Source organism: Lampris incognitus, chromosome 8 (assembly GCF_029633865.1).
Source record: "Lampris incognitus isolate fLamInc1 chromosome 8, fLamInc1.hap2, whole genome shotgun sequence".
NCBI lineage: Eukaryota > Metazoa > Chordata > Actinopteri > Lampriformes > Lampridae > Lampris > Lampris incognitus.
Window position 1 is genome coordinate 22,945,510 of NC_079218.1, and position 26,775 is coordinate 22,972,284.

The 26,775-nt window shown below is 39.7% G+C and overlaps 1 protein-coding gene across 1 annotated transcript in view; it reads left to right on the forward strand.

The window, feature by feature from the left end:
• The window catches only part of ncam1a (neural cell adhesion molecule 1a), a 254,850-nt gene that overhangs the window by 212,011 nt on the left and 16,064 nt on the right, over positions 1-26,775 (forward strand). The window contains exons 15-19 of the mRNA XM_056285536.1: positions 1,078-1,203; positions 1,756-1,758; positions 15,310-15,434; positions 15,689-15,866; positions 25,714-25,921. Of these exons, the coding sequence (XP_056141511.1) occupies positions 1,078-1,203; positions 1,756-1,758; positions 15,310-15,434; positions 15,689-15,866; positions 25,714-25,921 (640 nt within the window). The remainder of the gene's footprint in view (positions 1-1,077; positions 1,204-1,755; positions 1,759-15,309; positions 15,435-15,688; positions 15,867-25,713; positions 25,922-26,775) is intronic.

Genomic DNA, 26,775 nt, shown 5'->3' on the forward strand with positions numbered 1-26,775 from the left:
TCGCACGAATGCGACCACGTCTAATATGAACTTGCACTTTCCAAAAAGAAAAGGTTTGCTATGCGACCATTTTGGTCTAAAACTAACCTGATCTTTATTTTCACAATATAATAAAGCAGGGTAAACCATTTACGCTCACACATGCACAACTCACATCTACGGTTGACTCAGATCAGGCAGCGACAAGAACATGCTTCGCTTCCTATTTTGACTGCAACCTAGAGGATGTTTTCCCTTTATAACGTTCATATTTTTTGGATTATCAAAATTCCTTTAATTTCTTTTGATCAGGTCGCTGCCTGATCTGAGACAGCTGTAGATGTGAGTCACACATGCATGAGTGTAAAAGGTTTACCCAGCTTTGTTATATTATGAGAATAAAAAGAGGTTATTGTTTTTGGTTCATCCAATGTCCCTCTAGTTCTCCTGTGCTGAGATCAGCTGTGAATGATTTGCTGACTTGCGAAATACGATCAACTTCTCATTTACTTTCAAGACTCCAATACCTGAATACATAATGTTTTGACAATGTCGCTGCCCAATCTAAGTAAACCGTGCACATGCGTGCGCATTTGCAAATCACATCTACAGTTGACTCAGATCAGATCAGACAGCAACAGACAGCAGTGTTGGTCGAGCGAGCTAGAGAGTAGAGGAAGAGAGGGAGCAGCGATAGCAAGAACAAACATTTTTCAGAGGTTTTGAATCACCGCAACCACGAGAGGTTCATGATCATACAGTCATAACTCTGCACAAAAGATTTTAGGCTGATGGGTCCAGTCATTTGTGAGATAAGCTGCACACACACACACACACGACAACCAAATGCAATATCCTCTACAGGCTACCGCCTGGTGGATATAACTATCCTAAACATGCAGCCAAGAAGTATGAATTACTTCTTGGACATTATCTGTGGTAGTTCTAGTGACAATCAAATACCAAGTTCATAATTCATTGGCCAGATTTGGATAAATACCTTATTCTATCCCCTCCCTCCCCCCAGATCCTAGTCCATCTTTCCTTGAGTCTGCCTCAACTGGCTTTCATAACACCTTCCCTCCTTGCCTCCAACAGACAAGAATATGATCACCATCGTTGGCCTGAAACCTGAGACCATTTACGAGATAAAGATGTCCGCCATCAATGGCAAAGGGGAAGGAGAGAGTAGTCGACCAACAACTTTCAAGACTGAGCCAGTCCGTAAGTACTCCCAGCTCCACTCACCTCCCTGCTGTAGGTTCACATTCACCTAATTCCAATGCTTTAAGACTAATGCTTTTCCTCACTCCCCACCTGCTCCGTCTAGCCGGACCCACACAATAGCAACCCCCTGCTCTCCTCTCTCCCTATAAAAAGCCCCAAACCTTTCAGCCCCGCTTGAAGAAACAATCATGTATTGTGCAGTTTCAGTTCACAGCCCGATCTGGCCAACTTATACATTTGCAAAGTATTACCTGTGTGCATCTTTGTAACTTGCTCTAGCCAACAGTATTATGTGTATTCCCCCTCATGGATGTTGACATAGGTGAGATACTGTAGCTTGGAGAGTGCAATGCCGACCTCTGCTCTCCCTTTCTCCCAGCCCTCTAACCTATCCCACGGCAAAAAGTTTTCTAGTGAATGTTTTCTGTGGGTAGTTAAATATTCTTATACGCCCAGACAACATTGAACTAAAGGTAGGCTTACGCACAACTGTTCCAAAACAGCTCTAAGTGCTGTCATCGACTTATTTTTTATTATATTCAACCCAAGAAGGTCTCTTTTTTTTACAAATCAACCATAATATACCCTCACATGTGAACCTAACTGGGTCCATCTTAGGTTCCAATCTAACAGACCAGAATATAAATGCACACAGATAGATATCTTAGACATCAAATTGTTAAAAAGATTATACAGGTTACCCCAGGCGCTACAGACCTGCTGTAGTTGGGCAGAGACTGAAGACATCCCTCTGTTAGATGTTATTTTAAGAAGCCAGGGTACTGTGTAATAGCAAACATGTGGAAAACGTTTCTCATTGCAAATATAATTACTCCTGCATTGAGCATTTAACATCCTGATTGCATCATAGTTTTTACATGATTGATTTTTTTTTGTGACCATTCTTTATATTGGTGAATACATTATATCAGTCAATATACCCTATCAGCATGGTATCAGCTTGCTTCTTGAGAAACTGATAGAGTCTGCTGGTTTTAAAGATTGTATAATAGCACAGTTGTTCTTATTGAATGACGTGGGTACGGGGTAATATGGCTGTTTGATAAAGCAGCACAACACATGTGTGCACCATCCACACTGTGCAGCATTCATCTGAAATAACAGTGCTAAAGAAATTAGGAACCTGGGAATAAGATAACAATATATGTCCATCTTTTCTTACCCAGACCAGCTATTCTTACTTCTGGGTCAGAATGCGATAGGCCCGTGCTTCTGTTAGTGCTCAACCACTGTTTAATCTCTGCATTATAAATACATCTTTGCTTTGATTTATTCCAGCCTCTGTGTCACTTTCCCTTCTGTCCTCCATCACGCTCCGCTTCTACCATAGCAAACGCTCCTCAGCATCCTTCATTGCCTAATTTCCAGAGAAAAGAAGGGAGGCTTTGTCCCAATTAAGGATTTCACAGAACAAAATCAGGAAGTCAAATTCAAATCATGCATCACTACCTTGAACCTCATTTTTACCATACCCAGGTTTATTTTAAGTTTTTATCAAATTTAATAGGATACAGTAATTTGTATCCTACACAAATGAAAGATTAGGAATCTGTATTTGTTTATATACATGTTTGTTTAAAATTTACCTTTACAGCAATGTGCAGAGTGATAAGAGATCAGAATCCATGCAGATGATCCGTCCTTTATCCTTGCTCATACCAAGCATCCCTCTGCATGAGTGTCATTGAGCAAGACACTTATTCTTGCTCTTTGACTTTCCTGTGGAGGCCAAGCAGCAGAAAGGCAATTATTTTCTTTAGGTATCGACAGAGTATCTTAAAAGTATCAAAGTCAAAGCAAACTACTTATAGATGTTAGATTACCTTATAGATATGCTGTCCGTTAATCCCCAATAGATTCGTCACAGTGGGCAAATTACATGACTGGACAAAGCCTCCCTCTTTCATTGTTTATATTTCTCATCTCATTGTTTGTGTTTCCCTTTTGTTTGTTTTTCTGCACCATGAATTTCCATCTCATTTTTTATTCCATTGGACTTCTCAGAGTTTACTTTCACAAGTAAGTTTCTCTTTTCCATGTTGTTGTTGTTTTTTTTCCATGCTTCCTGCCTCGCTTTTCCATTGACATACTAGTTTTTCACAGTGATTTTTACAGAGAGATTGTAATGTTTTCAACAATGTTTCTTAATGGTGTCTTTGAACAAGTACCTTTTAAAAGTGTGTTTTTTTTCTCCAAATGAAACACTTCCTCAGCACGTTAAAACTGTAAAACAGTCAGTGAAATGAGATGCCTCATTCAATAAGGTTTTTTTTCTCGCAAGCTTTTCCAGATGGCATCCCTTTTCGTTACTCTGATTTGGATTCAGGTTTGTTTATTTGCGTGGTAGATCGTAATAGCAGACTGATAGTGACTAGCTCCAATATTCCTCAATATTAGCTTGACTTTTTCCATAGTGTGTTCATCCAAGTAAAAGTCACTATCACCCTTCTGAGCCATTAAGGGCCGTCCACACCAAGAACGATAACTATAACAATAACTATAGGCACACCGTTTTAAAAATTGTTCTAACTCAAGCGGACGGCGGCGTCCTCACCACAACTATAACGACAACGGCAGTGGTGAACGATATCGTTGGGATCACTTTCAGAGCGATTTGATGAATGATAGAAACACTGACAAGCCAATCAAAATCTGTCTTGGCTATTGTGGTATACAACTTATTAAACACTTATATAACGTAATATTAGGCTGCAAATTACACATAAAAAAGTCATTTTACTCTGAGATGGACTGCCAAGTGATCTTTTGAGCTGATGGGGGGTCTCTGAAATTTGTTTGGTCCTTACTGATGTCCTCTTTGAAGGTCACCAGGATACCATCAAATTGATGTTGACTTAGTATGAATAAAATTTGTCTTCAAAAGATGACAACTCTTGTAGCAGAGTTTTGGATTCTCCTAACTCCTCTTGTCTTTGAAGAATTTCGTTAACCCTTAAGTCATTTTATTTTCTCTGTGCAACGTACAGCAGTAACAGGACATCAGTATCCATTGATATCCATCCATCAATATCCATTTTCCTAAGCTGTCGACACAGCTGGAGTGTGCAGCACGTTCTTAGCGCCACTGTTTGCAGAATGTTATCATTCATCAGTGTGGATGCTCACATCGTTATAGTCATCATTATCGTTATCGATATCGTTATTGTTATAGTTATTGTTCTTTGTGTGGACAGCCCTTTAAATCAGTGAACTAAAGAGTTCGGTTATTATATAGGTTATTATGCAGTGTGAATTTAAGATAGCTATTCTTTTTTAATAAGTCATAAAACGAGACAGGTATTTTCATCCAAGGGTGAATTGGTGGACCTTTTGGGGACAATCCTCCTTTCTACTTTGTTTTACTTTCCCACTTTTGTATGACAATACTACTTTCCCATGTAAGATTCTACCAGACACAGTGAAGATGTGCAATTAACAATATATTTACCAGAAGGCATTCCCTGCAAAATCTAATGTTAATGCAATTATACAACTGAATGAATATCAAAATGCATAATTGCTATATCAAACATAGTGGGATTTGTTTGATATATCAAATAAATTGTTACAGTGAGATTTGTTTGATATAGAAATTTTAAATCCACATCAGAGCGTATATCACCCAGAAACCAGACTACAACTAATTTATGTAAAAAACGGTAAGCAGTGCTTTGCTAACTCCGGGTAGTAATGGGCAAAGAGAGTCCACATCACAGCTGCAGCAAGAGTTCTGCATTAAGAGACATCTCACAACAGCCCAGCGGCTTACTAACTAGCAGTGTAACACACACAGTCTCTCAAAACCTCACCACTTGTTAGGCCCAGGTAACATATTTTAAATCAGTGCACATTTTGAGAGGTTTGTTCTTTTGTTTTCATTTTCAACTTTTCATTAAAGGATCCAAGCTGGGTTAAGAACAGCAGTGGCCCTAGGCTACAAACATTTGTGACCTCAATTTTGTCAATCTAAAATGAAGGCCAAAAAATATTCAAGCGTTGAGGATAGGTGCACAGTGACATACTAAAAGGTTAATAATATGCTACACCCTACTGGTAGAGGAACTGACATACAACATAACATTTGATTTTCTTACATGGATTATTGAGCATGCATAAAGATAGCATAGCATGTTATTGGTAATATATTTCATCAACAGTGTAGCAAGGGTGACTATTTCATTTATCTAATCTAAATCTAAAAAAAATAAATCAAAATTTAAAATCTCACCGAGGTCCCCTAGTGGAGAGGCTCCAGGCCGCAGCCTTCAGCTCTGTTAGCTGGCTCAATTTACACACCAGTCATAAAGCTGATTTTTTTATTACACTCCAAAGTATATTTTCCTGGCTGCTTCCGCGCCTCCAATCCTGGACCTGCTTGTTAATTTCTATATCGCATAGATAATTCATAGTTTAACATTTGATTCATAATGAAATATATCTATAACTTTGACGATACGACAGTTGCTGAGTTGATATGGTATTTAATATTTACAATGCAACTCAGTTCTAAGGCCCTTAGATGCCAATTCTAGTTTCACGTTGTAAGGATTTATTAAATAGCAGTATTAGCTGTACTACTTGTTAGTGTAGAAATTAGGTCATATGCAAAGGTGCTAATGTTAATATAATCAAGGAGTGAATCTGATACTCATCATTTAAATACGCCAATCCTCTTATAGTACATAGATTTATATTATAGCCTATAAGATTTTGTGTGGCTTATGTAAAATAAAACAGCCAATGACCCCTTTTAAAATCATTATTTCTTAAAAAAAAAAGAAGGTTTTTTTTCCTTTAAAATAGATTTGGTACCCACTCTCTGAGTTAACACAGACTCATAAAACCTCGTATTCATACATATGCACTGAAAATGGGGAAGATTTTTCCCACAGAAAAATTTAGAAATTGTTAATTTGACCAGTAGGATCTCAGTGGGATTTCAAACATTTTTTGAGTTAATTTTGGATTATTATCCATATTTTAAGGTGCAATATTTCTGCCTCGCACACTTGTAGTGTTGCTGTGAGGGTGGACGTTGATATTTGGTAGACTTATTATACAGTGAAGGAATTCATCATTACCAGGATGGTAAAGTCTCAGCTGGACCACCAGTTAGAGGATCTCCTTTGGGGTCAACTCAATCTCACCATGTTTTTGCCGTCTTTCAGTTTCATCAGAGACACCAACCCCCATCCCTCCAACCAGTATCGCCCTTAGTGAGTATGCCAGTTCAGTAGTGTGCAGTGTCTCTGCCCCGCCCCCACCCTTACCCCAACAACTACCCCGCCCCTACCCTTACCCCAACAACTACCCCGCCTTACCTGCTTGGCCTCACACCGATCGATCTCTACACAATCAGTGGCATTGCTCATAGAAATCAGATGTAGTGCAGAAGAGAGTTGCTGATCTTCTCAGCGACTAAGTTTCTGTTGGTGAAGGGATAAACAACGACACGAGCTTGTAAGTAAGTTGCTGACTTTGCAGACTGGCTCGATTCGTTACAGAATATCATTGCACTAACATTAGCCAAGGATAATAAGGCTGCTCCTCTCACGGAGTGACTAAAGTGTGAAAAATGTTACTTATGCAGTGTGCATACTCAGAAATAAAAATGTCCAAACTAAAATGCTAGCATTAAAGGGAAATTTCACCGATGGTTTTGCGTATGTGCAATCAGTACTGATGAGTAATGCAGTTGACCGAAGCAATGAAGTCCTCACTGCATACAATTTAACAGAGAACTTGTTGTTGTCCTTTGTTGTCCTGCTCAGTCTTTCCACCAGCGTCTACACGCACCAGAATGCATTGCTGCACACTAGCTTCTGTGTGGTCGTCCATAAAATCTTCGCTGTTGTTGTAGGACATCATTTCTACCATCCGAAACATAGCTTAGCTGAGAGAAGGAGGAAGAGCTGATCAGAGTATCAGAAACCCTGCTAGGCTGTAGCTTTTCTGGCCGCCAAGTGACGTATTCAATTCAAAACTTTATTGCAGACTCAGGGTCCATAACAGACAAAGACAAATAGGTAAAAGACAAACCCCATACAATACACAGAGTAAACACAATAAAATAACATAAATGGAACAAATCAGTGCCTTATAAGAAGGCAGCTATACCAGTGGTCCCGCTGCCAGGATTGGTAGTGTGGCACTGAATCTTATGTTAGTTAAACTCTTGATGATTACATTATCAGAGTCATTGAGCCGGCAAATAAATGTATACATGAGATTTCTTAGAAGAGTCTGAAAGGTACTTACTCCTGCAGTCGCAAACATGACATTAGTTGGTGTATCATGACATTGGTTGGCGGATGGAAAAACTCAAATTCACTGCCGCTCCAAAGATGCAGAAACAATCAGGAACAACTACAGGTGTTCATAAATGTGCTATCCCTGTTGCAGATAGACAGCGATAAGTTTGAAAATCAGTGAATTTCCCTTTAATGCTTCCCTGATTCTGGTGTGCTTAATATGGAATGAATTTGAAACCTGCTCTCAAGTCATGCATGTCAAGCCAGTCTGATATTTATCTTTGATGCACGCTGTGTGAATTTCACAAACAAGAGAGCTTCCACCCTACTAATAACCGAACCCAGCCTTGTTAGTGTGTCGCCTCTGCCTGCCACACCAAAGAAGACTAGCTAGTCCCTCACCTGTCCCTACAAACTTCTGCCTGGCATCCACATAGGAGTTAGCTGTTCCTCAAAAAGCAGAGGTTCATACACTTTTAAATGTGTTTTAGCTATATTCCCTTCAAAAAAAAAAGCCTAATTCCACATTATGGCCAGCCTGTGAATGAGTTAAGCTGAACCGTGATCTGTGAATTGTCTTGACAGTGCACTTTGCCCCATCTTAAAAATTTAGACTGTCCCCACAGACAGTCAAGGTAAAGAAAGTTCTTAAAAATCAAAGAGCTAACAAGGACAATTTGCACTTCACAGCTTGACAGTGACATGAGAGAAATGGTAATGAAAACAGATGGCATCTAAAATGTCCGTATTTTAAATCAGTGTTCCGCAAGTTTTTTTTATGTAAATACATTGTTTCATCCTCGAGAGGAGAACAGCCACTCTGGTTTGGTTTGACTGCTGTTACAAAACCTCATCTGATGAGTGATCCACTTTCATGGAGTAGAGCAAAATATAACCCGAGAGAAAATGGCATTGTTTTATTGATCCAGATATAGGTGACTATTGCAATTTTTTACCATAAGCAGTTTACCAAAATTGTGCTTTAGTTAAAATCAATGGCCAGAATTCCTATTTGCATTGATATTGCAACTGGAAGCACAATTATGATGTTAGTGCTGGAATTGATTCTAGCCTGTATTATCGTTATCTATAAATTTTAAGCTTCTAGTGATATCAAAAGTGTGGAAGAGAATAAATTTTCTGTGGCGAAGTATCTCACAAGCTACAGCTCAGTATGATCCCTCCTGGAACCCCCCCACAGTTCTTTGGCCTGCTAGTGAGAAACATGGCTACCTGTCTGCACAACTGGGGCTGGATTAAACCAATGTGCGCTTAATATCTGAACTATTGGGGAAAACGATTAACTTCTTATGCCCCGTATACTGGTCTGAGAATTATTTAAGATTCAGGTGAATATTTCTGCTCCCATTCCGGCAACATTTATGAAGCTGAAATGCTAGCAGCTTCGCTAAGCCATACTGAAGGCACAGAGCCAAGCTTATATATGATTTGGCACAACATGCACCTTAAACAAATAAAGAGCTGGTCACCTAAACCACTTGCAGATGTGATCAGAGAATCGTGTGACCACATTAGCAACCAGGTGACTGCACATGTAGTGACTGGCGCATGTCCTGTTCAAATAAATATAGTGCAGAAATGGAAATGAAGTTTTCAACCACTATCATTTCCAGGGTACCTGTAGAAATGAACAAGATGAGATGAGGTTTCCGTTGTCACTTGTTAAGGATGAAAATATTATGAGATGAAGTTATGTATGTGTCAGTTGGTGTTTTGGTATGGAAAGGATAACTACAGTTGGATATGTATTGTGAAGACACAAGCCTGCTAATCATATCTGGACATAATGTAAACACAAAACACATGTTAACGCCAGGCTTGTGTGTTACTTGTTATAGGGAAATGATGCAAATATAGAGCTAGCCTTTTTTTAAGGTTCTCCTATGGTTTTGGTCATCTAGTGTTAGTTTACATTGTGAGTTATCGAGGATTGACAAAAAAGAAAGCTAGCTGTAACTCGAGCTTTTTACCACCAATATTGTAGCCATAGCTGCAAAAATTTGTGCTTGCCTAGCTTCTTTATGATACAAAATATAATATGACTTTTATATATTTCATTGTTTAAAGGAAGAAAAAAAAAGCAAAAGTTGCCAAATTTTATCTCCCACAAACAAGAACCAAATTTTATAAATAAAAGTTCCAAGTTATGTTTTGTGTAACAGAGATTGTCCTTGAAGAGAGGTAGTAAGAAAATGATAGACAGGTTTATGACTTCCATTTTAATCAAAAAGCAGTTAGTATGCAGCAAAGGCTGTGATATTTTAATTTGTCCCGTTTTGACTGCAACACTGTGACTTTCAAACATGTTTTTTTGTGTTTTTTTTTCTCTCTGAAAGAACAATTCCTTTCTCCCTCAAGTGTCAGAAGGCAGCTTTAAGCTTAATACTGGGTTCTCCTAAATATATGCGGATATGCAGATGATTGCATGTATCAGTCTGCTTTGCATATATTTAAATGTTTGCATCTGTGTTGTTGGTTTTTTTGAATAATCACAATAACCATAGAGTAATAGAATTTATCTCTAGACTTGTCAAATCGACATAATATTTTGCTAACTTTGTGTTTAACAAATGTGTAACCTGTTCGGTACGTGGTCGTTGCAGTAAGTATTGTCACACATCTTATTTGTGTTTGAAATGTATCGGAGGGTTTCACGGCACTGTTGTGTTCAGAATTAGTTTCCCTCTTACTCAATTACCTTTATGAATATTTCTCAGATATAAGCCTGCTTCTAATATAAGCCTGCTTCTGTATTGGCCATTCACAATTTCATAAAGCTCTGTGTTCTTGCATCTATAATACACATTTCTGCAAGTGTATCATGCAGAGTCAGTGTCATAAATGCTGTTTGTCCAAAGCCTCCATGTGATGCAGACACTTCATGTCTTCATACTGTTCTGCTTAGTTGGCTTGATTGATGTTGGCAATGATGCAGACTTTCCTCTGTTGTTCTCTCGGCCCCACAGTTTTCTCAAAGCTGGCATGGGTCATAGATACATCTCATTGTTAAAGCTCCAATCCAGGATTTTGCACAATACAACGATTCCTAAAGAATGATAGAGACTTTAACGCACTTTAAACTGTACAAGTTATGTTAAATATATGGCAAGTGCACAAAAATAATGTGATCAGAGACATTTTTTGTTAAAGTGAGCTTTGGTTCAACCCTTGGTTGGGCGTTGAAGTTTGCATGTGAACCGAAATTACTTTTCATTTAGTTTTGTTCATTGAATACCGGTCAGAGGAAAAACTGTTCAGTTATTTTAGCTGGATGCATGAGGCAATTCTGGGCATGGAATCTTTGGTTGTAATATGTTTGGAAAAATGGATCGGCCATTTCTAAAATGTCCGCAGCAACCAAACGTAAATGCCTGCAAATGCGTCATATTTTCTGTTTCTATGTGTATTCAATGTGTAAAAACTGTTTAGCAACTCATGTATTTCTTTTTGTTGTTTGTGTTCCTGTTTTGTTCCATTATGTCATTAACATCCTGGTTTTTTGTTTATTACCCATGTTTACATCATTTCAAAAATGTTTTGTATTTTTCATGTGACCCTCCCCCACCGCCCTCACCCGACTCCTCTTTCTTTCCAACCAATCATGTGCGTGCATATTATATGACTTGTCACGTGGCTCTTGCATGGTGCTGATGATGTCGTCTTCGCTGGTGAACAGAAGGTAATTTTTTTGTTCAGTTTGAGATCGCAAGATCAATATTAGTTATTCAGAAACATTTTCAATTTAGGCTTATTGATGATGAAACATTGACATTAGAACTGTAGAGCCTTTTTTTCTCTCCATTTTTCATCCATCTGTAGGGTTTTCCGTAATTCGAGTCAACCTGTGCTCATGAACTCCATGTTCTCCGGCCTTTCATATTAGGATGCCTCTATTTTGCCTCCCCTGCCCCCCTAGGGGTTGATTACCATTTATTTCCATCTCAGTCACAAAGAAATAATGCGGGACTTTTCCTCCTAGTGCCTTTTCGTTGTCTCCTGCAGAAAAGATTTTACCTTAAGGAGAATAACAAATGAATTACATCTAAATTAACCCATTAGGGGCGGTAAGCACCAGTAGCATGTGCTTATCTTATGTGAAAAATGTATTTATTTTATGTACTTTTTAGTTATTGATCTCTCTATCGCATTCTATCGCATTCAAACATCATACTAGCGGAGGCAAAGCGGTGCTGTTTTATAAAGCTCCACATCACAAACAAATTTCAATTACCCACGGAGCCATTTCCCTTAATTTCCACATCAAATTATTATACCACCGAATGTCTTTTTAACAAATGGACTAACCAAACCTCACCTCTCTGCATTATTGCATGCATCCAAGTTCACATCCTTTGTCTTGGCCCATCCTACCTCTTCTTTAACTGTCTCTCCTGAGAAAAAGGTCTTGTCTGTCTGCATGTCTGTCCTGTAGTGTCTTGTCTGCTCAGTGCCTCTGGTGTTATTCACGGGTCGACAACAATTGGAGTCGTTTGATTCATCTGTTGTGACAATACACATTTGATGATCTTCAATTGGGCAGACAAACTGGTTTTCATCTACCAATAAACAGCGCAGTACTTTGGTTCATAGGCGATGCAAACTTGTATAATTGTATACTCCATATACACATATCATAGATTATACAAGATCCTCCATTTCCTTTTATAAACAGACCAAAACTATAAATCGTTTAAAGGTGATAGGAATGTTTTAAATAAATGCATGTATAGATAAGTACAAACATCTTTTTTTTCCTGAATTTTCATCAGTTATTGTTTCATCAGATGAAAATCTGGACCCTGATGTCTCAAATGTGAGAATCATTAATTGAATAACCGAGGTGTTTGTATGATAGAGCATGTGTTTAACAACTCTTGTACAATCCTAACAGCTTTTTCTCCATTTTAGCTTCAGGATAACGTCACCTAACTGCAAATTATGGCCATGTACAACCACACTGCATAACACTCAACATGCCGCCATTTTCCTGTACTTCCTACCACTAACTCTCTGGTTCAATTCCAGCCGCTGCCATGCATATCCCAAGAAAAACGAGTGGAATGCATTTTTAACAGACTGTTATCGGATCACCTCCTAAGACCAGGAATGAGTGCCTTCATGCATACTACTACAGCAATCACTGAAATTTACATCTGAAGTGTTGTTCATTAAGGGCAAAAAAAATTATATATAGAAAGCATACTGGACTGGAAATGTATTATTCCAATCAGTATTGATTTCTTCATTTTTAAATGCACTTCAAGCTGATCACACATTTAAAGATTTGAGATGCATTGAAATGCAAGGGGTTTTTGTGTGCTTATACAACAGCTCACTAACAATCATACATCATTGGAAATTTTAAGTATATTCATTATTAGGAGTTATTCACTTTGTGAAAAAAAGTATTTTGCAAGCAATATCTTTGCTTGTAGCCTGTCTGATCATAGTTAGTACAAAACTATTCCCATCCTATAATGCAAATAAGCATCTTCCTCCATGGGAACATAATAAATCGACGGCAAAGCAACTTTGATTTCTCATTGAAGGTAATTATGCTGCGTCAGGTTATGTCATATCAAACACAATTTAAAGGAATTGTAATAGTGGCAATATCGACCATTTTTGTACTAAATTATACTACAAATTGGCTTGCAACAAGTGATAATAGTATATAAATATACTAAATTAAATTAATATATTGTTTTTATTATTATTATTATCAATTATATATTAATCCATCCATTATCCAAACTGCTCATACTGCTCTCAGGGTCGCAGGGGTGCTGGAGCCTATCCCAGCAGTCACTGGGCAGCAGGCGAGGAGACACCCTGGAAGGGCCACCAGGCCATCTGAGGGCCGACACACACTGGGATTATGTTTATTATTAAATTACCACAGACACTACTCGTTATAATAAGATAGTAAAGATAACATTCATAGCAACACCTGTATTGCCTGAAAAGATCTATGTCATTTGTGGTGATCAGGGTTATAGCTGTTTCCTTGTATGGTATATACGCAGCTCAGGGAGAGATCAAGTCACTCTGCTGTGTTAGAACGTCACATGAACATCTCTACAGCTGCCGTCACGGCCACGGCGACACGCTTAGATGATGTTGGACGCGTAGCAACTGAAAATAGAATGGCGTTGGAGCTTGTTAGCCTCACAGGGTGGTTCATGTAAGGTGATTGCCACTGAATGCTGTGCATATATTACTAGCAATAATGCTGAAATCTCAGTTATAAATTATATATTAATATCATATATAATAAATTATATGAATTATGGAACTTGTATTTAACTGTCAGAAAATCTGGAGTTTATATCCCCAAATGTCTAGATTACAAACAGATAAATCTGGAGACCATATAGCCTTGCTATGCATCAGTGCACTGTGAACACTGGTAATTTGCAACACTATACCACAAGGACTTACCATGTGACAAGTAAGCAAAACAAACTGGTAACCCAAGTGTAATATTAGCTAGGTAGCTAGCCTTTACATTCGGTCTAAAAACTGCCAAAGTTGTTCATAGTTGTTGTATAGTTGAACTGGAAGTAAATGGATGTCAGCCCTCCTGACCCTAAAGAGACCACAGCAAACAAGCTTTATGCAAGGGACAACTGGTGGGACAACGCAAGCCATTATGGCATCGCCCAAATATCGAGCCACATATTAAATTAGGTGACGTTACTCTTTGTCATTGCTACCTTCTCCAGTGAGCATTTTATAATCCCCAACAAACAAGAGTATGTGACCAAGCTGTTGTATAAAGCAAAAAAAAAAATCAGCTAAATTAGAGAAGTCTAATTGGAACTCGTTGATTATGCATGAATGCACAGTTCTCTGCTGATCCGAAGTTGAAAAACTCCAGGCTTGCTTTTGAAGAACTCCATCGACGACTGTTAAAAGAAGGATTCAATGAGTCAGATGTCACTAAGCTTAGATCTTGTACATGTGTTGCATGTTGCCAATATTAGACTTTCAAATGAAACAACAAATAGCCTTTAATCTCATGCTGGAAACCAGGCAAATCAGCATTTCAAGCAATCATTTGAAACCCGATGCCTGCTTTTAGTTTATAAATTTGACATTGCTAGTGAAAGACACAGGCCAGACCATGCTTGTTCAATCTTTTTTAATATTGTAATCATTTCTAACCGTGTGTAACTGGTGTGTACACAATAAATAAGATAATTAGTCTCCTGCTGTCTCTTCTGTGTCTAAGAAGAGCCCAATAGTGTATTCAAGGTCAAATATCATTACTAATACACACACACGCACACATGCACACACACATGCACACACAGTTTCTTGCTCACACAACAGTGTGACATATTGACCCTCTTTCCCACCAGGCTATTCTGATGTTATTAAATGTAATAGAGAAACATGTCCATTTGAGGTGTGCAGGCTCATTATCCTGGATCCCTTTCATTACTGTGGAGGACCGTCCAGATAACGAGAGACAACTCAAGGAGAATATCAGCTTTCCACATTGCTGTACACTGACTCCAAGGCAACCAAGCTGGCCTTTCATTCAATCAGAAACCGTCCTTGAGCCAACAATGGAAAATGTTATGCTAGAAAGTCCTCTGTGGCCTAAATGACAATGTCTGTATGCTTTATAAACACACACATACTAACACACAGATGCACACACCACTTGGTGTTATTGTAAAGAATGGGTAGAGGTAGGTTAAATAGGGGGTCTTCAGCAACTATTGGAAAGCTAGTAGTAATTGACTGGCCATTATTCTAGTCTAGTGCTTTATTCTTTCATTTCCTGGTATGTGTCATTTAGGGGAACCCAGTGCCCCCAAGCTAGAGGCCAAGATGGAGAACAGGGGCAACTCTCTCAAAGTCAACTGGATCAAGCAGGATGATGGGGGCTCCCCCATTACACATTACTTAGTCAGATACAAGGCTGTGAGTATAATGTGTACTGAAGTAACTTGGCATCACATTGCTATTTTTGGTTTCTTCAAAATATGCTGCAAATTATTTTTACAACTAACATTGTCTCATTATCCAAGCCAAAATGAGCCTATATATATCTTTTAGCAAGAGGATTGTTTGAGAAGTGGGAGAGAACATAATTCCCTGACCTTCCATTATAAGCAGAATTTATGTGAGGTATCAATGTTTTGTGTCCCTTTCCTTCCACATTCCTTTTTCAGAAGCATGTGTCTGACTGGAAACCAGAGATCCGTGTTCCCCACGGTAGTGAGCATGTTTTGCTGAACGGCCTGGACTGGAATACAGAGTATGAGTTGTACGTTGTGGCCGAGAACCAGCAGGGCAAGTCCAAGCCCAGCATGATTTCCTTCAAAACTGCCACAGAACCAACCACCGTTCCAGGTACTATCCCTGTGGTTCCACCCCTGGTATCCACACACACCAGCCACAACACCGCGGGGCTGCCACCGTGACCCAGAGGGTAGTTTAGACACAATTCTTGAAGACCTCGCCATGACAGACTGAGATGAATTATCGTTATTCATTCTAGATTCACGCAAGGAGAAAATAGCGGCTTATCCCTCCGTAAGGGGTAAACAGTCAAATACGACCTTGAGTGGGAAGAGATGCTAAAATACACTCTGAGATGTTTTTCGAGTCAGTTAAGCAAATGCAGGTGCCAGACTCTCACATGAAAGTCCTGATTCTGAAGAAACAGAAACTCATTGTGGCGTGTAGTGTTCGGGGTGATGAGAACATTGAATGAAAGCAGCATAACAATTGCCTGTAGAAGTGTTGAAAATGTAGGTGCGGACTAGCGTTTAGTCCTCTTTGATACCCCACTGCAGCAGATCTCACACCGCATCATGCTTATTTGGTCTCCTTAAAGGAACCTCACTAGAGCTCAGTGTCTTTGCTGGGATGCAACAGTAATGGAAATGGAAATGATATCTGTCAGGCCCAAAACAGTTGTAGCCTGTACCCCTATACCCTGGTGGTCACGGTTAGCCTGCGCTCTGTTGCTCTGGTGTGTGAACGTTTTGCATTTTAACTCAGGCTGCCTCCCCACTCTGCAATACTTAAGCAGTAAATTTGTTTCATATCTCTTTTTCACAAACCGTTGAGGCCTGTGGGGCAAAGTCCTTGTTCTCTCTTTTTTTTTTTTCTGTCCCTTTTTTCGCTCTATCTTGTCACCCTCCCACTCCCTTTCAGTTTCATGGGCTTTCTCTCTGGCCTCGTCATTTGGGTATTCTGTATTTTACCCATTTTCGACCTGTTTTGTCTCCCCCCTTTTTCTCTTGATCTCCGTCACCCTCTCTTCATTTCCGGTGTTTCAACATTTTAGCGAAACATCTCACTCTCTTATATTTTGATTTCTATCTTCTGCCCCCCCCCCGTCTTCCTCATCTTCTCTTGTACTCCTCCAGAGTCATGTTTAACCACTTCCCAATCAGGCCACACACTTGCACATGTGGCCCATGAATGGTGGGGAGGCAGCCCTTGCATGGCAGAACCTCAGGCTGAATTTAATTCTGTAAAGACATGACTGGAGACCCTAAAAGGCAACTGCCAGTGCATGGCACAAAGGAAAACATGTTATTTTCACATGCACTTAAGGGGTAACAGCCATATTAGCAGTGGGAGGTTTGGATCACTTAAAACCACTAGAATAAGTTCACATGGGCTCCATCCCATTCCCCCTTTAATTCACTCATTTATTTTTATTTTACATTTTTGGGGATTTCTTAGCTGCACTTCCAAACTGTAGAACCAACACAGCAATGCTGTTTTTTGTTTTCTTTTTTTTTAACTATGAGAAACGAAGAGAGATGCGGAGTGTATTTTTAGTTTCAACATCTGCACTGAATTTGAATGGGTCTCACGGCTGTTTTTGCTAAAGTTAGCTGAAAACAGCTGCTTTTTGCAATGACTGACTGACTTTGTGCACTAAATTAGCACTAAAATAACATTTTTAAATAGGAATAAAATCTAATGATGTAGGATTTTTTTTATATATATTTTGTTTGATTTTAGTAGAAAAAAACACATTCCTAAAATACATTTCAGACTGTGCTCCAAAACTAAAAAAACAAACAAACAGAAAAACAAAACAAAACAAAAATTAAATATACTGGCTCAGGCGATTTGTTCATGTCCTGGGGTGTTTTGTTTTACAGGAATCCAAGGAAAACACAGTGTTGGTGTGTTAATTTCTTTCCTATTTGGATGAACAAAACTTTCGCCTTGTCTGCCTTGTTTAATGTGGTGCTCCTCAGGTTCAGCAGGGCGCCAGTTTACAGAAACCAGCTCACATAACAGTGCCTAGCAATATGAGTCATTGCAAGTAAGGAAACATCTCGTGATGGAGGAAAATTCATCAGCGCTCTTGTGATTGAGACAAATTATCATCCAAAACAAATTGTTTGCACATTTCAGATCCCTGATGTGAACAATAAAGTCAACAATAACAAACAGTGAAGGTTTTTAATTCCGACCTATCCAGATCTCCCCAGCTAAAGGGTTGCTAGTGGAGGGAAAGTACCAAAATGCCACCAACTTTTGCAGTTTTGATAACATGAGATCATTCATTCATCCATGGTGTACTGACTTGGCCTTTGTAACCGACTGCTGTGTTGGATATTTGGTTTTGCATGGGCTATTCCCCCTGCTTGACAAACGAGAGCGAACATAGTCTCAAGGATGTACTCTGACATCCAGGGCCTTGTCTCCTCAGATGCTTTGTGACCTGATCTGATCTGAAGTGCGACTGGCTGCTGGCCTAACCTAAACGATGCTTATAAATGTGTTGTGTTTTGTCTCTTGTCGTCATATCCTCAACCCGGCTGCATCCCCCTCTTTTATTTGGACCCTCCACCTGTGCTTGATCCATACATCACTTGCTGTGCAACTAACATGCTGTGACTTCTTTTACTTTGATCCTCTAATGGGTTCCCTTTATTATTCCTTAATTCAGTCACTAATAACCTTTCAAATTTATGTTTCTGTATTTCTGACCTATTTTTCTATCTCTCTCTCTCTCTCCCTCTTTCCCTATTTCTCTCCCACCTCCCTCCTCTCTGTGTCCTCTCTCTACCCTCACGTGTGATTTTTCTCGGGCATCTGTGGACCATGACACTGTCTCTCTCTCTCTCTCTCTCTCTCTCTCTCTCTCTCTCTCTCTCTCTCTCTCTCTCTCTCTCTCTCTCTCTCTTTCTCTCTCTCTCACACACACACACACACGTTTCTTTATTTCTTGTGCTTTGGTTTTGTTTTTGTCACACTTTTTGCTTATAAAAATCACATGATTTTTTTTCTTTTTTTGATTCATATTTTTTTCGTGTTGTGTGTGTGTGTGTGTGTGTGTGTGTGTGTGTGTATGTGTGTGTGCGTGTGTGTGTGTGTGTGTGTCCATGACCTCAGCTACCCTTGGCTGCTCGTCTGTGACGTGCAGTCTGGCATCTCTTATGCTGTCCATGCTGACTGTGTTCTGGCTCTCATAAACTCGGTCAGGCACGAGGAGAGAGAGGATAGTCTGACCCTTTGAAATCTCAGGCCAGACTCCTTTGCCTTCTATGCCTTTTGCCTCTTGTGCAGCCACACACAAGACCAAAAGACGTCAACAGAGAATCAAGTAAAACCAGTCAAGACATCAGTTTCATGACGTTATTACAGGGTGCTCAGTGCTTGCATCATTATGAATTTTGGGGATTTTGATTTTATTTGTCTTTTGTTCTTAGGTTGTATAGGAATACACTCAGAACGCCCTTTTTCCCAAAGGGTTTGTTTATTGTACACAATGGACAGCGGAGAACAGTTTTGGTTAAGAAAAAAATGATAACATAAAGAAGGTTGTTAGCACTTTATTTCAGATATGGTTGACAACACATTCATAATGCCTTAATATGGTCTTCAGAGGGGCAGTGAGAATAACAGTGGCCATGTGTCTGACAATGGCTAACTGAGTCTAAAATTGCAATTGCAAAGAGCTCTTTCATTCTGTAATTGTTGGCCTAGTTAACTGAGAAATCCTTCCTTTGTTACGTCACAAATGCCAGGATGAACTTTGCGTGAACGCTGAGGTAAAGGCATGATCCGGTATCCCTGACTGGGCTGTGCAGCCGCTCTGAAGCTCTCTGTCAAGCATTATGATTGTGTTCGGTACGCTACGAGTAAAGTGTTAGCAAAAACGCCGTGCCTAATTTCTGTTTTTGGATACAAGCTGGAAATGTTTAATAGTCCTCCCATACAAAACGAGAAGGGCACATTTGCAGAGGAATTTCATGTCTTGGCATTGATTTTATTGAGAACATCCCAACTTTATTCTCTTCGCTCTCGTCCTCATAATGAACATTATCAAAAGGGATTGTTATGTAACTGCCTTGTTGGTCGCTTAGAGAAACAAATCATGTTTTGTGACAAAGTGTATATAATCTTTTCAGAGAGATCTTCAAAAAGAAATGTTGTTTTGTTTTTTTTGTTTTTTAATTTAAACTGTTATTTTGTCCAGTTGTTTTCTTTTTACCGGAAACATAACTATGCTAGAATCTAATGCTATAGCTGTTAAACACTTAGAAAAAAAAGTTTCTCTCATTTTCAACTGTGAAAATATTATATTCTTTGTGACATTTTTGTAAGTCCATATCTGTATTTCCATGTAACCATTGTAGGTATGAATATAAATTGTATTTCTTTTTCTTTGAAAGAAGTAATCGCGTTCAGAAGCTTTGGCAACTCAACATACTTAAAATATTGGGACAGATTTCTGTTGACTATCAATGGCCAGGATATCCAAGCTGATTTTTAGCCTGTCATTTTGTTGGGAACTTTATCAAAAATGTCAAAATGATATTGTTTTGTTTGTGTTTTTTTTTTTTTATCCCCTCATAATGGAGGTGGACTTTGGTTGTTTCGTCAGCCCAATATTCATGTTTGGGTCTTTCTCTGTGGACTGTCCTGTCTCCAATACTCTTACCCTTACACAAAGAAATCAGCGGGGAAAAAAAGTGGCCAGAAACTGTTTCACAGTCGACATGGTAGAGTCCAACAGAGGGAAAAGAGTCGAGGAAAGTCATCGCTATAATGAAAAGGGATGTATAATTATCTACAGGCATCGTCATCAAGAGTCAAGTGTGAGAGAATTAATAAAACATACATTTTCAGTAATGAGAGATCAGTCGGCTGCTTGTTTTTAAAGCGTTGCTAGTAGAAAAAATGTCCATGTTGTTGCAACACTTTGGCTTTCCTCATTGCCAGAATTGGGCTGTTTTTGTGCATCTGGAAAGCTTTCTCCATCCAAATAGTTTATAGATGGAGGATTTGATACAAAGAAGATGGATGTGGTCAACCTTTAGTAACTTCCTGGAATAAGTCTATGTTATAAGATTATTATTGTGTGGAAAAACAAGGTGCAATATTGATGATGACATAAACACTCTTGTCTTGGTAGTGTAGCGGTCTATTCCATTGCCTACCAACACGGGGATCGCCAGTTTGAATCCCCATGTTACCTCTGGCTTGGTCGGGCATCCCTACAGACACAATTGGCCATGTCTGCGGGTGGGAAGCCGGATGTTGGTATGTGTCCTGGTCACTGCACTAGTGCCTCCTCTGGTCGGTCGGTGTGCCTGTTCAGGGGGGAGGGGGAACTGGGGGGAATAGCATGATCCTGCCATACATGCTATGTCCCCCTGGCGAAACTCCTCACTGTCAGGTGAAAAGAAGCGGCTGGCGACTCCACAAGAATCGGAGGAGGCATGCGGTAGTTAGTCAACAGTCCCCCCTGGAGAGGGTGGAGCAGCGACCGGGATGGCTCAGAAGAGTGGGGTAATTGGCCGGATACAATTGGGGAGAAAAAGGGGGAACCCCCACCCCAAAAAAAAACAAACTCTTCAACCTTGTGCCACATAAAGGTCATAGGTTATTTTCCGCTGCCCTGCGGTCATGGTGGTCCGAATGTTAGCCACAGTAGCTAAAGTCACCTCTCTACATTGGCAGGTGTGTCTTGCTTGTAATCTTCCCCACCAAATCTGTACTGTGATTTTTGCAAAGAATTTTAATTAATCCTGGTGCCACAAAGTGGCTGTGAGTTAAAGAACAAATCAACTGAGGCAGACAATTAACTCTGTACCCTCTCATAGTCTCATTTTATTTCACATTGCTATAAATGACTGCATGAATTACACCTCTTTTAGTTTGCTATGGTCTTCTGGAAATACTGACTGTATACCCACACTATATATGTGTGCGTGTGTGCGTGCGTGTGTGCGTGCATGTGTGTGTTTTACATGCTGTCGTTTTAATTAGAAATTAATGTTAAATTTATGCTCTCTCCTTTCTCGAGAAACACATGGTTGAGACAGCCCCTTTTATGCAGAAAACACACCACCAGATTTCCCACACCTGTTCAGGTGCAAATGAAACAATGGTTAAGGGAAAAGAGGTTTTCTGTGCATCACTGCGTTCCTGCACGGCGACACAGCCTTCGATCAAGTGACATGCTCTGGCTAGTTTGCTCCTATCCATCAGAAAAAAAACAACAAAAAAAAACAAGAATTGCTGGCTCAATTCATGCTAGTACACACATTTTGGAGAACAAGACAGCTGATGAAATGTTGACAGGATGTAATCATTTGTGTAGTAGTGATTAGATAACATACCTAGGAAGGCAACGTGTGTGTGTGCACAACAATAAGGATTGTCTACCACAGAAATAGAGTATGCTAAACATGTTGTCTCCTGTTTGGCGAGATGTGTGGTACAGCATGAAATGAGAGGATATTAGAAGTAGGACTTAACAGAACTAATATACCCTTCATCACAGCAACATTCACTCCCGCACATGTGCATTCTGTTGGATGTGCTCGCAGAGGTGTGTATTATTCATTTATTAATGTTTCTGCAGATCAAAGAAAGACACAATGCACGAGTTAAAATTAATATTTGATGTTGTTTTCAAGACACCTGTATTTTTCATTTCTTTATTTACTCAGTTATCTTGAAATAGAAAATGGATGTTCGCAGGTCCTGAAATCAAGAAATCCTGAGTGTGGAAAGATGTGTAGCAATTGGAAGTCCAGCATCTTTAGCAGACCTGTGCTGTGTGAACTCTGGAAGAGCACAGATCCCTCACCAGGCCATACCTCAATGACTCCTACCGCTTACAAGATGATGTTGTCAAATGCTTTTGATTGTTTCTTCTGATTTTGATCCACATTATATTTGAATACCAGTGCGTTCTACATATGTGGTCTACTTTGTAAGAGGCCAGGTTTTTTTTCTTTTCTTTTTTTCCTTGCTTTGTACTGAAAAAGGGAATTTGGGCAACTGGTGCAGCTTGATTAAAATCTTTCTGGGAGGGCACAAGGACAGGCTCTGCCATTAAACCAGCACCATCCTTGAGGGCATACAGGTAGTGTAGCGGTCCATTCTGTTGCCTACCAACACGGGGATCTCTGGTTTGAATCCCCGTGTTACGTCCAGCTTAGTCGGGCATCCCTGCAGACAAAATTGGCAATGTCTGCGGGTGACAAGCCGGATGTGGGTATGTGTTCTGGTCGCTGCACTAGCGCCTCCTCTGGTCGGCCAGGGCGCCTGTTCGTGGGGGGGGGGTAGCGTGACCCTCCTATGCACTTCGTCCCCCTGACGAAACTCCTCACTGTCAGGTGAAAAGAAGCAGCTGGCGACTCAACGGTTATCAGAGGAAGCATGTGGTAGTCTGCAGCCCTCCCCAGATCAGCAGAGGTGGAGCAGTGACCAGGGCAGCTTGGAAGAGTGGGGTAATTGGCCGTATACAACTGGGGAGAAAAAAGAAAAGAGGGGGGCACCGTCCCATTTACATGTGGCTACAACAGCATCCCATAGGGGGCGCTCACTCGCCATCTGCAACCTTGTTCTCACAGTGCAAAAGCTAAGTTTGTGTTGGCTTTAAGGTTGCGTGCAAGCTGAGAGTGGACCATGCAGTGTTTTAGGTAGGTTGTTGGCTGAGGCGGTTAATTCCTGCCGGTGGGCGGGTTTCTTTTAATCCATCGGTGTGATTCAACTGATCTATCAATGATCTAGCATGACTCCCTACACTGGATTTTGTTATCTAATTGTGTGCTAGCATGTCTGTGTTCATTTTGTGCCTGTGATTGGGGGAAGCGGCAATGTAGTAAAGATGCTTTTGAGTGGTATTCAAGTTTACGTCTCGTAGCATTTATTTTGTGGCACATCTTCGGATGTTTCACTGAAAAGTTTGGCACCACCAGAAAGTGTTGACTTCTGGGGTCCATATCCGTTTATTAAGCACTGAAAATGAGTGCATAAATCGTTTATGTTTGAGTCATTGCGGGACATAAATTTGGGTTGTGGTAAGTATCATAGCTTTTATGTGCCTCCAACTTGAGTTACTCCAACCTCATAATATATTCTTGGAAACTTAGACTGGTCAGTCGCTGTCTGTGAACTTAACAAGGTTTCTCCCAAAGCTTAACTGGATCTGTTTTCTATTATTTCACTCGGAAATTACCAAGTGTAAAAAATGGCCCTTTAATTTGACCCTGTAAAATGACCCTGAAAGCTGTCACAATGTCTCCAATATCAATTTAGCAGCTATTCAGCCATGTTAACGAGTTGACGTTTGATGGCATCATCATGAGTCTATTGGTGGCGAGGCCTTCTCATCATATTCTCTTCTCTCTAGCTTTGGTAGACTTGTTCATGTTCACAAGTCCCAACCGAACTGCCCTAGATTTATGAACAAATCTGTGAACTTTAGTGGAGTTGACCTAACCTTACAAAACCCAGACAATGATTTCTATTTCTGTTGACATGCTCTCACAGATTGCATACAAGACTGGAAGCTGTATCATGCCTTAAGCCAGCCATTTTTCATGTTGGGGTAGCACAAAATTATCCCTAGAAACCAGAATAAGGAAACGGGTTCAGTGGAGTAGTAGATATCCCTATCACATCCTGTTTGTTTCAAGGAACATTTTTTGTTTGTGTGAAAATCATTTGGGAAAGAAAATAACCTGCATTTTAATTGTTGCCCTTAAAATTAAATTGGATGTCTGCATGTCGACAAATATAGAAGACCTGAGCTAGATTTAACCAATTTTTTGTCTTAAATATCGTATGACAGTTATGAACCAGATTGTGAAAAACAAAATATGAAGATTTAATGAAAACTTTATATTATATTAGTTTTCTTTATAATTTGCAGGTAGGTAAGTGAAAATCGAGCATTGGTCATATAGTAATAGACTTCCATCATTGTCCAGGAGGGTTATTTTTTTTAAATTGGATCACTGATGCGTATGAGTCTATGAACATTGTTCTGGATGTGGTGTCTGCATTAGATCCCTTTATATAACACATTCCTATATGGCTCACTTGTTTTGTTGAACATTTATGACATTTCAATTAAATTTTCTGTTATTAAAAATTATTTTACTATGAAAAGGCTAACCATTTGCATTAATGATGAATTTGAAGATTTTTAATTTGAAGATTTTTTTTTTTTGCATTAATATTATAATAAACAACCAGGTCACTTTTGTTGTGCACTGAAAAATATTTTGCAGATGATATCCGCAGGCTTTCAGGCCAAGCACAATTGACCAAATAAGATATAGCTACTGATACACAATTCAGAAGCGTATCGTCATATCTCCATATGTGAATGACATTTGTGTTGTCAGTGTTATTTGTGAAGTCATAAATGTCACGAAACATTTTGTGACCCTGTGATGAATGGACTTTGTAAGCCTGAGACAAAGAAATGTGTAATGATGGACATGCCAGGTTTGTTTAGCCTTATGTAATGTTATTATGTCTTTGTGTTGTACTTATTTAAGCAATCTCTAGATGGCTGACAATGTACATTGGTTCTTCATTCACCGATTTAAACGAGTTTGTTAATCTTTGGAAATGTGACTGTGTGTGAGTCAGTAGATGATATTAACGTTTGTGCAGGGTGATGACATTGTTCTGGCTGCATTGGCATGATTTTTCTCCAAAGAAAAGAACAGTAAATTGCTTGTACTTTGCATACACAGAACACAACAAGTTACATTTCTTTCTCTCTTACTCTCTCTTTCTAAATTTCTCATTTACTTATTCCCTCCTTCAATCTCTACCACCATCTGTCTTTCTCTCTATTTCCCCTCTCACTCCTGTATGTCCAACCCTTTCTCCCGTTTACTGTCCTCCTCCTGTTCACTCTTTTCTGCCTACTTTTCTTTCTCCTCCTCGCTGTCCTGCAACTCAGATGTGATGGGTGGCGGCTCAGGCCTGGGAACTGGTGCCATTGTAGGCATCCTGATAGTGGTCTTCTTCCTGCTACTGGTGGGTGTGGATGTGACATGCTACTTCCTCAACAAGTGTGGCCTCCTTATGTGCATTGCTGTGAACTTCTGTGGCAAGACCGGCCCGGGTGCCAAGAGCAAGGATATTGAGGAAGGCAAGGCGGCGTTCACGTAAGTTACCAGATCACTTTTGCCTCGCCCTTTGGCCCTGGTCCATTTATGAATGAAAATGATCATATTCAGCAAAGCCTGTCAGCTCACATTTATCACATATATGACATACAGTTTTTTATGACAGAAATATTACCAAATACAAGGAATTCACAAAGCAATCTATCACCTATGCCAATAAAATTTGGCATAAATGCATTGACATTTGTTCATAAAAAGTTCATAAAAAAATGACTGCTCAAAAATTCACATGTACTGCCGGTTCTCAGATTTACAGTCTATTGCTTTGCCAGAGCACTCCCTTTAAGCAGCTACATGGAGCTCTGGCTTTTCGTTGACTTTGCACACCCCTGTAGACAAAACTGGTAGTGTTTTCTGGAAGAATGACTTCAGTGTCACTAAGCTCAACATTCATCCTCTGGTAGCTCGTGCATTTGTTTTGAAGAGAAGACTAAGACATGTTGTTGTATTTTGGAAAAACAGTTGCAAAATATACTGTGATGAGGTGATATATCTCCAATTGTGGCTATGTATTGCATCTGTGTGCCATAAACTGCTTTGTCAGAATTTGGAATCGTTGTCAAGTGGACACCTGCCATAGTGATCACAGTTATAGTGATGAGTACTGATGCGCATACTGATCAGAAGTCATCGGACAGTTAATGTGATCAAACCGTCTGCTCAAAGTGATCCCTCGGGTCTTCCAAACATGGAAAAAACGACATCAAAACAAATTTAATTCAAGAAAAAAAACAAAGTAAAAATGTTAAGCGGTGCCACCTCTGCACTGAAAATCCAAAAATCCTCCAAAATCATCAGGTAGCCTAAAACAGCATAGCTTACTGTCATTATTG